The 16,354-nt window shown below is 39.8% G+C and overlaps 1 protein-coding gene across 1 annotated transcript in view; it reads right to left on the reverse strand.

Annotated features, from left to right (window-relative positions):
• Nucleotides 1–4,150: 4,150 nt before the first annotated feature.
• Nucleotides 4,151–16,354, reverse strand: part of LOC122538369 (nesprin-2-like) — a 41,328-nt gene continuing 29,124 nt past the window's right edge. Inside the window, exons 5-6 of the mRNA XM_043672375.1 lie at nt 16,118–16,307; nt 4,151–4,216 (exon numbers count right to left, since the gene is read on the reverse strand). Of these exons, the coding sequence (XP_043528310.1) occupies nt 4,151–4,216; nt 16,118–16,307 (256 nt within the window). The remainder of the gene's footprint in view (nt 4,217–16,117; nt 16,308–16,354) is intronic.

Consider the following 16,354-nt stretch of genomic DNA (forward strand, 5'->3'; position numbering starts at 1 on the left):
TTTGCCAGACGCGGAGAGGAACGAGAAATGTCGAATTTTGCGAGAAGTATGCACGTGGAAAGAGAAAGAGAGAGAGAGAGAGAGAGAGAGAGAGAGAAAGAGCGGCACAGTTGGTAATTCAGGCAGACGCGCGCTTTAAAAAAAATTTGTTCAAACGAGCATGCGAGCCTTGTACCGCGAGTCTTTTGTCTACTGCGATAGCGACGAATAAAAAAACGGCGCGATAACCGCTGTTGGTTGGCTGATACGTTTCAATTAGTACAAAGGAAGGAATAGTTGAAAAACCGTGGACGATTTTGCTCGTGGCTGGTATAGTACCTTTTTCTCCTGGTAACTAAGCATCTTTTTCTTTTTTTTTTTTTTTTTTTTTTTTGACGGGAGTTTCTGGAACTGTTATCTGACTATTTAGCAAGACTGCTTTGTTCCCGTTCTAGGACGGGCCGTACAAAGAACTCCTGCCACGGACATACGGGCTGATTCTCTCCCGTTGCGTCAAAATGTAGAGAACTGATCAAAAGCGTCAAAATATGTAATTGAGGAGTGGTGAAAATGAAATAATCTCATGGATGAATGTTGAAAACGTGACGAGAACTGAGAATTGTAACCACTTGAATAAACCCACCGCTGTTTCTTTCAACTAAATTCAAAACCTGACGATCTTTACTTACAACCAGTCATCTATTAAATTTCAAATAAAAAAAAAAAGTTCCGACATTTTATAAATAACTCTAGAATGTATAAATAAATTGAAAACAAAATCTTACGAAAATCAATATACGATTAAGCATACGCACAATCAAGCAAATAAAATTTATCACTTGTAATACATATTGTATATTTTAATGTAACGATACTGTCTGTAATGTCATGATATTTTCGTTTTGATTTATTCACGTTCTCTAACAAACAACCGACATTTTTTCAGCATCTGCAAAATTTAAACTACTAAATATATCGGCACCGCGGAAAGTTTGAAATCCTTGTTTTTCTTTAAGTATTAAAAATTTGACAGATGCGCGTAGACTTTCGCGACTGACTGACGCGAAATTGTGAATTGCTCTGAAGAAACAACGGACATAAAAACATATTCTAAACATTCATTGAAAATCTCATCTGCATTGAACTCTACCAAAGGTTACTTCAACACCGTCTGGTACAGCGATACTAAAATTTATAATCGCATAGAAATGAAATCAACAGCATGAAACACGTCATTTAGTGATAACTGTGTAAAATTTTTAGAAAGTTTAATTTTCAAAATTTTTAAACATTTAAATTCAAATTTGATAGATTGTCACAACATCGGGTGCTGTACCTGAAGAGTTAAAAAATCCGCATCTACGACTATACTAAAGACAAAATGTAAAGTGTATAAAGTCCGCAAAAAGCAGGGAATTTCAAAGGATACGATAACGTGTCTAATAGACACGAGTGTACTAATTAAACCGGGCAACGATTCCAGAACGATCACTGAAACTGGGAGGAAGGGGCGAAGGAAAAAAAAAGAAGAGAATTCAATGCAAAATTCCAGGCATGGTCTCTTAATTAACCACGCCGAAAAAAAAAAGGGGAGAGAACAATGCTGTGGCGAAGGAGGGGGTGAATGTCGCGGCCGAGTGCATTTCTTTTATTGCGTATTTTTAATTCAAACATGGCAATCGTGGTTTTAAAAAGCCGCGCTCTCTCCGCAATCGCCATTACCGCGAGAATTGCGAATGTACAGACGCCGATTCTAATGGTTTTCCACGCTCGTTCCGAACGTTCCGTCGCGCATGCATCCTCGCACTCGTTGCGAAGCTTTTGAGAGAAACAGCAAGCGACGTAATGTTATCTCCGGCTTTCTCCATCAAATACAGACTCTTTAGTAGCGAAACCATAAACTTCGTCGAGTCATCAACAGATCCAAAAGACAGAGAGACACTTGACGATAGTATAAATTCCACCGTGTCAACGATTGATCAATTCTACCGAAACCATACGCGAGTTTCTGAAAAGGCAAATTGATCATTTCGCTTTTCAATTTTGTCACAATTAAATGACCGGCGTTCAAAATTTCAAGGGAAGGTAAACTTGAACAGTTGTGTTTGTGTGGTCATTACTTTTTCACGCTTTTCAATTTACCGAGTAAATCAGTAAGACCGACGTTGCAGAGATGAACGCAATTTGGTATCTATCGCAAGAAAATACTTATAAGTAACAGTAAATATAAGGTATACTTGAAAAAATTCTCAATGTAATTATTTTTCGCAAATCATGAAGCGTAGATTGCTGAATAGATCAGTACGACAATTTTCTACAATGATTTCACGACGTATTGCAAAAACAATAAGTAGCAAGTGTAAAGTAATACAATTTTCTTTCAATCAAGTGGTCGAGGTAAACGAATTACGCGACAGGTGTTCCAAGCGAGCGTAGAGAAGGTAAAACTCGATGTTTGATGCGTAACTTTGACTTCAAAAACATGAATTTTACAGAATCCTTGTTAATCTATATCATATCGTTGTAATACCCTTTTAGGATTACATGGAAATTCCCGGTAGGATTCGAATCGTAAAACATTCGCTTTTGTAATCCGCGTTGTGAGCATTACGCATTGTAAAATCAGACTAACGCGTAACACGTTCGATATAATTAAAATAGTCTCGACGTCAATCGCTAATTTCTTAACTCAGTTAATAAAAAGGAAATTTAACGAGAAAGCAAGTGCGTTTAACGAATGAACGATTCACGAATACCTGCCTAATTACCAGTGTAACTAGCCGGTGGTTTCAAAGTGTTCCGATTAAAAGCACCTTCTCCGTGACGTAATTACATAAGCAATTAAAGTAAATAAACGTTGGCCTGTACTAGCTGCCTAGCTTGCCAGATTCAACGAAACTAGTTTCCCCGGACGTAAATTTGAAGTTTCACGGTGTACTCATACGTGCGTTTGCCGACTTTCGGCCATGAATTATCTACCTGCTATATCGCGACAAACTTTCAAACGAGATCCTTCGGTAATAATGATCTTTTCCCCTTCCATGTTTCGAGTCGAGTTATAACAGCTAATTGTCACTCTCTTTCTTTCTTCTTCGAGTGTATCAATATCGATCCACTTAGATATTTTTCCAATTTTACCAAAAAATCTACACTAAATTCTAAACCTTTGACGCTTCTCGCTTAATATTTGTTTTCTTTCTGTTTTCTTTTTTTTTTTTTTTTGTCATTATTATCTCCACTTCCGAAATTTTGTATAATTGAAAGAATGCGATAATAAATTTCGACCAAGAAAAAAAGATTTTGGAATTCTTGGCAAAACAGTAATATTTCACGAATCACCGTAAACTTCGAATTTGAATCGAGGAAGGGAAAAAATCGTGAGACAATAGAAATACAAAGGATCACCAGTATGACAAATGCGTAATACGAATTTTTCCATCCGAAAAAAAACAAAACGTTGTACGAGTTGTGACAGCTGCGAAAACAGAATTGCGATGTATTTTTATGTATTATAAAAAAAAAAAAAAAATAGAAGGGGAGCAACGAAAAATTAAGAGAAGGAAAGGGAGGAAAAAATAAACGTCTGACATTTGAAACTACCAAGAGAAAAGAGTCAAAATATTTGGCGAATGTTCTGTGAGACCAGCGCCAGTTTCCGTTTTAAACGAATAAAATTCGATCATGCAGTGTCATTTATTGCGACCATCTCTGTTGTAGGGAACGGAAGAACTGGGTTCATTCAATTGATAATTTATCGCCGATAACGGAAGTTATTACGCGTCGCGAATTCCCGAATGATTACCAGATCGGTTTTTTTTTCGAAACAATAAAGATGACAAAGCGTTGCACAAAAACAACAATATTGAGACTGTCAGCGAATCGATCCAATCTCCAACGGCCATAAATCGTCGCCTTTTTTTCTGTTTCGTGCGAATTCTTGCTCGATAGAAGGTAAACAGACCGAAACATAGTTGCTAAATCCAGCTCGCTTTTCAAGCAACGCCAGCACGAAATTTACTTTCCTTCCTTTCTTCGTTCGGAATTTAACAAAATTTAACCGACGATGCCGCACGAAAGCTTTCAGAATCAGTCGGAATGAAAAGAAATGCAAAGTTGAAAATAAATATCTCGTATTGAGCAAATATGAATTCAGTAACGACAAAGTTAATTACTACAAAGATGGTAGCAACAATTCTAATTTTATAAGCTTTACAATTAACAACGTGAATCGCTGATCCTGAAACGGTTAGTGAGATTTTTTAATATTGACGTGAGATAAGTGAAAGAAATATCGAAAAGAGATAGAAACCTGCAGGATATTTTCAACCACTTCCGGGTATCGACTGCTGGTGCAGATTTTAGCTAGAAACGGAGAATTCAGGGAGACTGTTGCTGCAAAATATGCATTCTCCATGGAGGAGCTAGCAGATAACATCTACATCCGAAGTCGGTAACCGAGGTTCGAGAAAACTACCCTTCCGAGAGGAAAATCATCCCTCCTGCATTACCGACCTGGAAATTTCAGGAACATCGTCCGCTACCGCCCTCTGAGGAAGCCGAGAGCGCATGCGCGTACCGCTTCGATCGCGAACAACCCCTTTCTCGTTAAATCGCACGTATCACCTAAGTTCTAGGAGGGTGGAGAAACTCTACTACGGAAGAGAGGGTGCTACGTGAACAGGGATTGAATTATCTTTTCGGGACAGGCAATAACGGAAGTATGAACCATAATAATGTTATACGGCCAGAATATATATTTCCCGAGAATAAAAATAGATGGAATAGTAGTAGAAAAATATTTCGTGGAATAGATGAAGAGATTTTCGTGGAAGAATCTCTACGAAATTCGACATCGAGAGAAATGTTCAACGCAAATTTAACGAAATTCTTCACTTCGGATCGGTGCATTTTTACGAAATTTCAATTCCAAAATATTCGAAAAATACACGAAAATCCTGACGAATTTAACTGAAAGATCTTTTCCAATTATGTTAAATACCAATCAGAACGCGAGAGAGGAATTCCCGTGTTTCGATGCGTTCAACGCCACGGAGCGGCGCAGCATTCCATTTATCGTCGCCGCTTCGGGGGTGGTAGAGGAACGAAGATGTTGTCGAACGAGAAACACCCGCCTCTCGAATTTTATCCCTTAATGGAGAAAGTTGCCAGGAGCCAGCGCCCCAAACCTGTCTCCCCTCCCACCGCTGTGTGCCCGTTACCATTATATCAGCATTTTACGAGATTCTTTTTTCGCCCTTCGCGCCCTTAACGACTTTCGCGTTTCGTTCTCGTCGTGGTCAGCCATGGGATACGCACGAACGCGGCGAAAGTGCAAACTCGACGGTGTAAAAATCGAGTTTCGATAACGCTCCCCCGTCCACCGCGGCGAAATCGACGAAGATAAGTCGCGGTGTATTAAAAAAGCATCGAGCGAAGGATCTTCGCAGCCGTTCAACTCACGGCGGTCCTTCCGTATATAAAAGAAACCGATCGATCAAACCAGTGAACGAGCACCCTAAACGGGGGCCGTTATTCGTTGAGCGATTACACGGTGCAACGTGCAACGATCAAACGCCCGGCATTCGAAACATTAATTCACCGCGACGAGCCATGAACGCCATGGAGACCGTCATCGCCGTCGCCTGATAAACACGTTGAAAACGCTTCCTTTCTGCTCGCTGACGCTAGTAGCCCCACCGTGGGGGATGCTCCGTTAAATGCACTTTGCCGTGCTGCAGTGATTTTAAAAATTACCAACAGAGGGGGAGAGAGAGAGAGAGAGGAGAAGGAAGGAGGGAAAAAGAGGGATTCTTAATGTGCTTTCGTTGAAAGGGTAACGAAGTTTACCGAACGAGCAGTTGTTGAAGCGGAGAGAGAAACTATATAAAGAGGTACCGCAACGAAGAAGCGCGTAGCGCGTTACGCAATTATGCAAAACAACGAACTCGGGACTCTTTTTTCGCGATAGACCGGACATGTACACCTTGAATGTTGGACAGAATTTCCGCCTCGGGAAAGGCTTGACGTCGTGATTCAGTAACGCGGCTCGTGGAGCACGTATGCGCCACTGCTTAGCTGCTTTTGCCTCATTCCTATAAATTTCCGTTTCATTCGCTACCTTTTCGGCCATGAGACGCAAAAATCCTGGAAACGTGCCGGCGCACGGAGAGAAGAGAGAAGCTCTTTCCCTCTCCTCGTAACAACGCAACGAATTACGGCGTTATAATGGAGCAACGACGACTATTAAAAGTAAGGAACACCATCGGCCCGGGCTGCGTGACCGGTCGCACCGCGAAGGCGTTCCTCTATCGATCCTTCGCCTGCGTTTCGCCGGCAGGAGAGAGAAAGGGAAAGTGGCCAACCGAGTCCTTTGCTTTATCTCGCAACCCCCGCGATCCAACGAGAAAAAAGTCCGCCAACTTTTCCCATTCTTCTGTCGCTCCAACCTTCATCCACCTTATAAACAGAATTCCTTCGTAACGAAATTCTCCCGTCAGATTTTCCGTAAGACGAAAGTACGCGAGGAGATCACTCGCCCCCTGTAATCCTCAAGTGGATCGTCCGAATTTAAATCAATTATAAATAAATTAGAAACAGATTCTCTCGAATTTTCCAATTCTCTGGAATTCTAATATTAAATTGAATCAGGAAATTCACGGAGACAAATTAAAACAATTAAGACAGAACAGGCTGGAATTAATTTAATTTCCAATCGTCATCCACCGAACGATCCCGCTTACAAATGAAAACGTAAACTGTAAACGTAAAGTTCGGAGCCGTTTAAGAATTAAATACACAGAATTAACAACGTCCCTGATAACAGCACTCCGTAAAAATAGAAAAGAATGGTCAAAGATTTGCTCAACGTTGGATCCGAATATTTGCTGAAGTCGTAGATATTTCAGGCAGCAACGAATTTAACAGCCACGAGATAACGCAGCGGTAGAGCCGGCACTTTCATCACGGTCGGAGATTTCACAGAGAAGATGTAATAGAGGAAGGAACGCTCTACATCACCGGAACTCGTACTAAATGCTCGACGTTGGAGCGCCAACGTTCCAACGTTCCAACACCGGACCATCGCGAACCGATGGTATTTACCAAGGGCAAGCTTTTTTCCGCGAGAACGCTTCCATTGTTGCATTTAATATTAACCCTCCGCTGGTAAGGTCGAGATATTCGCGTCACGAGCCCCGCGCCGAGCCGCGTCATTTTGTGACATTTTCCCTTTATCAATCTCAATTCTACCAGAACCCGATCCCCACGCTTCCCCTACGCTCCGCGCCAGAGATTCGCCATTGAACGGTTTAACACGCAACGAAAGGGGCAAATTGACCGAATGAAAAGTCTGGTTACGTTGCGACAACTCCCACCGTGTGTACACGAACGCGAGGGAAATTCGTTGCATCTAGTCAACTACAATTTTTGTACAACACCGTTCATAAATAAACGTTTATATTTCGGTGGTCGGTAGAATTCGATTAAAAAGGATTAATATTTTTACTGCATTCTGAACTTTTAATAGAATTTTCATAATTCTTCATCCCTTGCATTAATCGAAATGATGCTCAGCAGAGACCGAAACAAGGAAACACCATTCGAGTTCAACGCTTGTTTGTAACGTACTTGATAATGTACTCGTAAAATTTCTATACTTTTAAAATGTTGTTAAGTATATATTAAGTATGTGTTGTGGTGGGACACGGGTGGGTGTCGCCATCCTACGTTTCATTACAGCCACGTGTAAAGAGTCTAAAGAGTTTAAAGAGATTAAAAGAGTATATAATAGTTTATTTAGAATTTATAAGAGTGTGACAAGTGTGTGTGCGTTTTATATTATAATTATATTACGTATAGATGGTAATAAAGTGATTTATACTAGATTAGTGAATCCTACAAGGTTGCATAGAATAATTTCTACGTTCGAGCCAATAGATTTATTTATTCGTGAGCGTAATCTCGCAACAAATGTCGCTAAAATTACATTTCTCGACGAACGTTTCGAGTTCGATTTGCTCATTCTTCGCAAAACAAATTTCCACTCGTCCATTTTCAATTATTCTTTTCTTATTTACATCGATCGAATGTTGTTTACAGTTTCTGTCGGTATCTTGACAGAGATGAATATCTCGAGAAAGAATATCGATAAGTAGAAAAAATTGCACGAATTGTATATTTTACACATTTCCAACACAAACACTTATGGACGACAGTGTACACTTGCGCAGGCAGAAGGGTATCGCCCTTGCGAAGAAATGAGCGCATCCCAAGCCCCGGCGAGGCCAAGCATCGGTCGCGTGGCTCGCGTTGGAAAAAAATAAAACCAGGTGAAATTGCGTTAAAGCGAATTAGCCACGGTAGGCTTGACTTAACGAACCAGCCCGTACGGTGTGTTTACCATGAATATGAGGAAAGGGACGGGCCTCTTTGTCCGACCCAGCGGCGAAACGAAAGTTCAGGTCACGTAAGCGACTCCCTGTAGCGCCTCACCTCGATCGATGAACCCTACTTTCCGTGTAAACGGTTCGTAAAGCCATCGAACTCTCAGACCACCGCGTAAAATGACAAGAAGCCTAAAACCGACCTCTAGGCGACGGAAATTCGTGACCCACTTCTCTCTTTTTCGTGGTTTTTGAATCTAAATGGGAATTTCTGGGCGTGTCGTGGAGAATTTTAAGGACACAGAAAAGTCGTGTTGTAGTACAGGTTACACGGAGACATAGTCTCTTTTTGTTTTTTTAACGAGAAAAATTTTTACATTGAGAATGTGAAATTCGACGCAAGAGATTCTACGAACATTTCGTACGATAGAACCGAAATATAATTTTACCCGGTGGATGTCTTGAATTGCAATATGTCATCTAAAAATCGTCTGACGAGAGGACAACTGCTTGTTGCTGGTTTTTAATGTCTTAACGTGATTTCTGACCGTGCTTTATCGTGATTTATCAAGACTCGCGACAAACTAAAAATCGTTGGACAAGTGAACTCTCGTTGCACGAGCTTCAATCATGCGAACCGTTTATCTGAACTACGCACAAACGAAATTCTGCTACGCCATAAAAATAAAATGTAGAACTCGATGAAAAAAAAAAAAAAAATACTATTTGCAACCACGAAAGTTTGGAGCATCCTTTACTTTCTGAGCGGAACAAACTTCTCTCCGCGTGTGTATTCGAGAAACAGCAATATTATATTTTAATATTATAATTACCACAAAGAGCTAATACCCCCGAAGTCGTTGTCATTCCTTCAAACGAGCTTCTTAAAATTTTCAAACAGTTGCGTATTTTGCGGTTAGCTCATCTTCGAAAATTCAGGAAAGATGAATCTCAACTGCCAGCGAAAATCGAAGCAAGAAATCGTCATCTTTTTCAAGATGCCCGTCGAAGCGTAAATATTAATGCCGTGAAAAGAATCCAGGTCTTCTCTCGCGCGTATTTATTCGCCAGTCCCGCGGGATAGCCAGGGAACGGTCCCGCTTCGATTCCAAGTAATTCTAGCCGCGATCCAATATCGGACGGCCATAACTCCGGCCCGACAAATCGCAATTCATACCGCACGCGGCAGCCTGGCGCAGCATTGGACGAAGGTATTACGAATTCCTCCGGATGCGCTCTCGAAAGACGGAGACGCTATGCATGCATGAGCTACGTTCCGGTCGAACCGGGTCGGTGAGTCATTACTACATTAGCAGCATCGCGACGACAACCGTGAACTTCGCAAACGGAATTACATTGTTTCTTGTCGTTCGCCGAACGCACGACGCTATCAGACTGTCCACGATGCATCGATAACGTTGCAACCGCGTTGCAAAAGCAGACGTGTACTCGTAGCAGATCGAAATCTTTTTGGTTCACAGTCTGTGCAGGTTTCGGCTGAAGAATGGGATATTTTAGAGATGTGCCAACCCGCAGAGGACTCATAATTAAAACTAGAACTAGGCTATAAAATTTCCAACAGAGGCGTTAAAATAAAAGAAACAGAAGGAGAATCATTCAAGTGTCTAGAAATATAAAAAAAATTCTGTACAAAGTCTCTAAATCTTTTTCATATCTATAAAATTATCAATTTGTCATTCTGACCATCTGGTGTTAACAATTGATCCCCTATGGCCGAAAATTTTTGTAGGATTTATAAAAAGCGATGAACAAAACTGAACACACGCGTACAACAATTTTAACGTGAATAATATTTTATTGAGTATTTGCACGTGGAATACGAAAAAAAAAGCAAAATATGTAACGTTCTGTGGGATGTTTTGGCTTCTCGAAAAAAAAAATTCTACCGCCGTGTTACCGTCACTATTTTGACAGACACAGTTTTCCTGGGTTCGGTTTTGCGCCACGTTTAATTTAAAAAAAAAAATGATCGATACCTCTAACTTTTTGAACTGTTGCAACTTTGTAAAAAGGACCATATAACAATCTATCTGGTCTCATTCTAAAACGTAAAGCTTCTGTTTCAGTCATTCTCAATCTGTTTTCTTTTTTCGAGACAAATGTTTCTTTCTTTTAAAAAAAATTGTAAAAATTTACATGTCAAAAATTTTATTTACAAATTTTATTTTATTTATTAAATTTATCGTGATCTTGAAGATTTGCTGCACGATTCTTTTTCGTCGTTTTATTGAACTTTGAACATTAAGGTTAAACGACAAAAATTGAAGAAATTCTACGCCTAATGTTCAAAGTTCAATAAAATGACAAAAAAGAAACGATACAGTAAAGTTTAAGAGGTCATTACAAAGAAAAAATATCAATTTTCAAAGCCACGGTGGTCCAAGTTGTGAAAAAAATTTTTCAATATTTTTTATAGAGATATTTGAATTTTGATAATTTTCGAGAATAAAAGTACTCTCCTACCCGCTGATAATTTTCGAGAATAAAAGTATTCTCCTACCCGCTACGCGATGCGAAAACATCTTTGAAAAAAAATAAACTTTGGATGGTCAAAGTAAAAGTTCTACGCTTTGAAATGAGATCGAGTAGATTGTCGTACTTTCTTTTACGAAGTTATAACAGTTTAAAGTATCGATAATTCTTTATCATTATGTGCTCAGTTGTGCTTTTCACTGCACGTAATTTGTAACGAGCATGTAAAAATATAAAGTAACAATTTACTACTTTCAAACATTTCATTTTGAAAAAAGACACTTACTTTGGTTTAAGAAGTAGAAAAATAATCCCCTTGAAAGGATCAAAATCAAAAATGAAGCTAAATGATTTTGTTTCTCGTTAACCGAATCGACCAATTTCACGTTTCTCGGGCTGTATAATAAATTCGCGAAGATTCGAGGATCGGAGAGTCGATTGGTAGCTGCGGTCGATGATGGAAACTATAGCAACCTCTCGAAGTCAAGAAACGACTGGTTCCAAAGATAAAAGTAAAAGGAGACGAACGAGGTGAATCCGACGGGACGAAGTTTGGGCTGGCTGGTTTTTATTACGAATGCCAATCGATAACGCGGCGGACTATCTCCGAGTTTAATGAGTGGAAGCAGCTGTCCAGGTAGCATTAGTCACCGAGATGTAATTTGTTGCCCACGCCCTGTTCCGCGTGCACGTGCGAAAACCAGAGAACGTGGCTGATCGCTCGCGTGCATTAACCCTCATCCATTATTTTTCCAACCTAATTTGTCACTTGGCGAGAAATTTATATAAAGGATACATAAAAGACAAATTCTTTCATAATTAAATAACACACTCGTGTCAGATTCGTACTAGTCTCACTCTCCTGTATCTGTTTAATTTTCATTCAATAGTTTAATCTCCATGTTGATCTGGTTTTTCTCTAGCTTCGTCCCCGTTTCGTATAAACACGTATATAAATTTTATACTAATTACACGGGAATGTACGTGTTTGTCGACTTGGAAACAAATTACAAAGTATATATGGTTATTGTTGCAAAAATAATATAATTTGTTGTCAAATCTACGCGAGAAACGAACGATAGTTAAGCGCCGTTAGTAATAAACGGTCATTCTTTCTCGATTATATTTCTACATTACAGTTAGTAATTGGTGGCTGTCAGCGGAAGCTTGGAATAATTACAGATAATTAATCCCGGGCGCCGATCAACGACAGATATGGATGCGTCTGTCGATTCAGATCGACGCACACATCTGAGGAGGAGATCTCCGAGGAACATTCGAAATTAATTCCAGTTTGTAATCGAGGCGGCAGCGCCCGGTTCCCGTGAAACGGGCACGCGGATCGCGGGAACCGCAACATTTCGCGCTGCATCGATGAAGTTAACAAACTCGACGTGTGCATCGCTGATTCGTGCGCCGTTCGTTCGACGCACAGTTGCACGTTAATTGTCCGAAAGATATATATAAATCGAGCACCGTGAACCGACACGATAGGTGATAAAGGGATAACGCCGAACCATTGGAACCTCTCTCTCTCTATCTCTCTACCTCTCTCTCTCATTCCAACTCTCGCGCCACTTAATTATCGCGTGTACGATGTGCACATAGGCATATGATTTTCCGGTTCGACTGAGGCCAAGCAGCGTTACCGTTTTTCAACGGCATTAAACACGGTCGAATGAATCCGATAAATTGTTACGGCAGAGATATATGTACATACATACGGGTGGAAAAAGGCGAAACGAGAGCGCAGGCTACGTGCACTGGTAAATAGCCATTAACCTCTTGCCAGATTAATTCTTCGCTGGACAGTTATCGTATCAAAAAGAGCTTTCATTCCTACTTTATAATGTATTCGTATACGGCGATTAGTTTGGTGAAATTTGTTGCTAGCCCCTCTATGCACGTTTAATCTAATCGAAGAAACTCGACGCAAATCCCAGCGATTTGCATCAAGCGCACGGGTTGAAATTCACAGTCGCGGTTATAGCTGTGACACGTTGATTTTATTAATAACAAATCGGAATGAAACGAAAATCGGTGAAACGGTGGGCGGGATACGTGTAATTGGAATAGATCCAGCTAATTATTATTACGCAATGCAGCGCGTAGATATAATCAGGTTACATAGCAAATAACATTGATTTTCAATGATCACTATTATTGGACAAGTGGTCGGACAGCGTGGCAACCGCAGAGGCGATTTTCCTTTCGTCCCCGATACTCGGGATTTATCGAGTGATTGATTCCAATCAGTTATCCAACTGTTTATCGAATAATCAATGCCGTCGTCTGTTCGCAGATGAGGTGCATGGAAATTACATTTCGCGGGACGCGCGGTCCAATCCCGGCGGTGCGACTGGGCTTCCTCCTCGTCATCGAAAATTTATACCCGATGCCGGGCGTTTCGATCTAGCATCGATAACTTTAAACACAATTGCGACGGGAGCGCGGTGATAATTATTGAGAAACATCGGGGCTCGAGCTCGGGGGCAAAATGAAAATTACGCGTATTCTCCGCGATCAATTTGAAAATTTTCAACAAAATTCTGTTTCGCGAAAGAAAATTTTACGATCTCGATAAACGACTTAATAACTTGGGTAAATACAAACATTTGGGATAATGAGAGAATTATGGTCGGTTCAAAGAGTTTTCTTACAGCACATTGAAATTTATTTAGCGTTGCATCATTTCAACACTGAGAATCATTGATAAATAAATGTAAATTGTCTTTGTACCAATGAAATTATTCACCTGCCATTTTTTTGTACATTTAAAGATGAAACTTACAAACTCAGAACGGACGGAAAAATTTATTTCGCTTGAAAAAAGAAAAGAATGCTCCAAATTTCCAAACCAGTGTATATTCCAAAAGGAACAAGGTTTCGTCAATAACATAAGAAAAAAGTTGCACAAATTGAACGTTATAATGTACAAGCTAAGAAAATCTCTAATCTCTAACCCAATTATTAAATTATAAGAAACGCAAAAAATCGCCAGATGTGGAAAAACACTGGCAACACACTCGACGAGATTAAGGACAATTATGGAACAAAGAACGACACGATGCCTATGTATAAGCGAACAAACAATATTATAAGCCAATTTGCCGGAATCGTGCCGTTTGTTTGCTACGCGAGCATGGTTTTGAATGAATTTCATCGAAATGGCGCAATAGGCTGTGCAATATCAATTTGACCCCGCCAACGATCCATCGGTTTCGTGGAATTGTAAACAGAAACGTTGACCGAGTGTGAATTCGCTACGACGACGAGTTGGCTAACTTTCTCATCGTCACTCAGCTCTTCTCGTAGATTATTTCAAGAACCTGGATTTTTCGACCACGTTCCATCTCCATCAAGAAGTTTAAATGAGAAACGACGCAAATGCCCCGAGTGGAATTCTCGGTACGAATGAAAAATATTGGTCAGAAGCGATCTTTAGATTCTAGAACGATTCGTTCAAATATTTACAGCGTTAAAGTTCGCGTTTCGCTGTAAAATTACTTTTCATTAAAATAAATTAAAGTGACGGGAAAAAATGGCAGGAGATAATTTACAGTTTCAAAAAAATGGAAGCACACATGTATGTACAGCAAGAATAGATGATTAAGTGTCTCATCAAGTTAGAAAAATTTCTTATAGCTTACTTGTAAAGTTCGTTACAAGAAACACACAGAAAGGTAAATCTTTCTTCTTTGCAAATTCAGTTAACAAAACGAATGCCAATTATTCAGGGAAATATATAGTTCGTACTAATATGAAAGACAATCTGATAAAATATATCGTCAATTTCCTTTGAAATGTATGTAACTGTCAAATACAAAAGCAATTCTTAAATCTTTATAAATTTGAAGTCAATATTTTAACTGTTCTCGATATGTCGATTGACTGTCACCGATAATTACCAATTGACACGAAGAAACGGCACGAAAGACGTCTCTATTAAAGGAATGTTCTGATAATATGTAAACAGATGGAAAAAGATATTAATCACTGCGTGAGAAATAGTTAATTAGAAAAAAATTCAACGTCACCAGAATGCGGATTTTTATCCAAATTCATATTTTTGAAAATACGATGAAAAACGTAGAACCTCGGTAGAAAAATTGTTTTACGCGTCAAATGTTACAGAGAGCACGGTCGTTTGAATATTTTATAAATCACTTTCGTATCGCGTGAATTAAAATTTCCCATAAATACGTAAACAAAAGCCGCAGACCCTCACTTTTAAAAAACAGTTTCGCACTGTGGAAGGGCGAAAAGAAGATTTTGGCGTGATTTTTGCCTGTTCGTGCACAATATCAGCATCTGGGGCAAGTATAACGCAAAACCAGAAGAACCTTTCCCTGAGAACTTGATGGACCGCCACCGCATTACTCCGATACCCGATATCGGGCGTCTTCCTTTTAATGGGTATACCGATACGCGGCCTGCTACCTTCGACACACTTTTATGGCAATCAATCGAAGCCGTAAAATCTTCTCGAGTCAACACACGGCCCATACAGATCTGGTTTCTCGTCTTGACCACCACCGTTATAACGCCTCGAGGAATGTTACGACCTAACCGGACTTGAATTATGTCTATCCCGTTTACGCTCGAAACGTGTTGATTTGTACGTCTGTATCGTCAACGACTCGTAAATCACGCGGAAGATTCTCACGTGCGAAAGATGAACAAGTCTTCGGTGAAACACCATCGTTATCGCGATTTATTTCACGAAAACATCCAATTTATTTTTCCAGCTGTTCCTTCTATTTTCTAACTTACATCCTTCTGTTTCTCATTTGTTAACTTTTGCCCGAATAAAAGTGTAGATTGCAGAAACGATTTGTTTCTCGAAAAATGACACTAGTGAATATAATATTATAATTTCTTTTTTTTTTTTTTTTTTTGAACTAACTCTATGAAATAATTTGTTCTTCTCGATTTCAAATTTCTTAAAATATCAAACCTTGAACTAAAATAAAAACTTGAATTTCAAACATCACCATTGTTTGAAGACGAGAAGATAATGCTAGGACTTATCTCTCGATTTTAAATATCGTTAGTTTAAATATTTTAACCAAACAACGACTGAAATTCTAAAGATCAAAATTTTGTTCTCTGCGCGATTCGAAGAAAAAAAGATTCTTTCCTACAATAGGAACGTACAATGCTCGATACGTAGTCGTATCCAATGATCAAAAACAATCACGATGCGAAACAAAAGTACAACTGATGGTGACTGACAAATTCGTGCAAGCAAAAATGGGACTTACCTTAAGCTGATGTTGCGGTCGTCTGAGCGCACCCTGGTCTCGTCGTCCACCAAGTCGATCGGCCTCCGCTTCCAATCCCTCCATCGAGGACTCAGCTTCGCTCAACCAAGCCAAGAACTTGTCCAGGGACCGGTCGAAGTTGTGGAGGGAGTTCATCGCGGAATGAAGCAGTTTCCCTCGATTGATGATACTAAGAAGGATTTAATAGATATAGGCATCCGTGGCAGACGTCTGTTC

This window comes from Frieseomelitta varia, unplaced genomic scaffold, assembly GCF_011392965.1.
Source record: "Frieseomelitta varia isolate USP_RPSP 00005682 unplaced genomic scaffold, Fvar_1.2 scaffold_987, whole genome shotgun sequence".
NCBI lineage: Eukaryota > Metazoa > Arthropoda > Insecta > Hymenoptera > Apidae > Frieseomelitta > Frieseomelitta varia.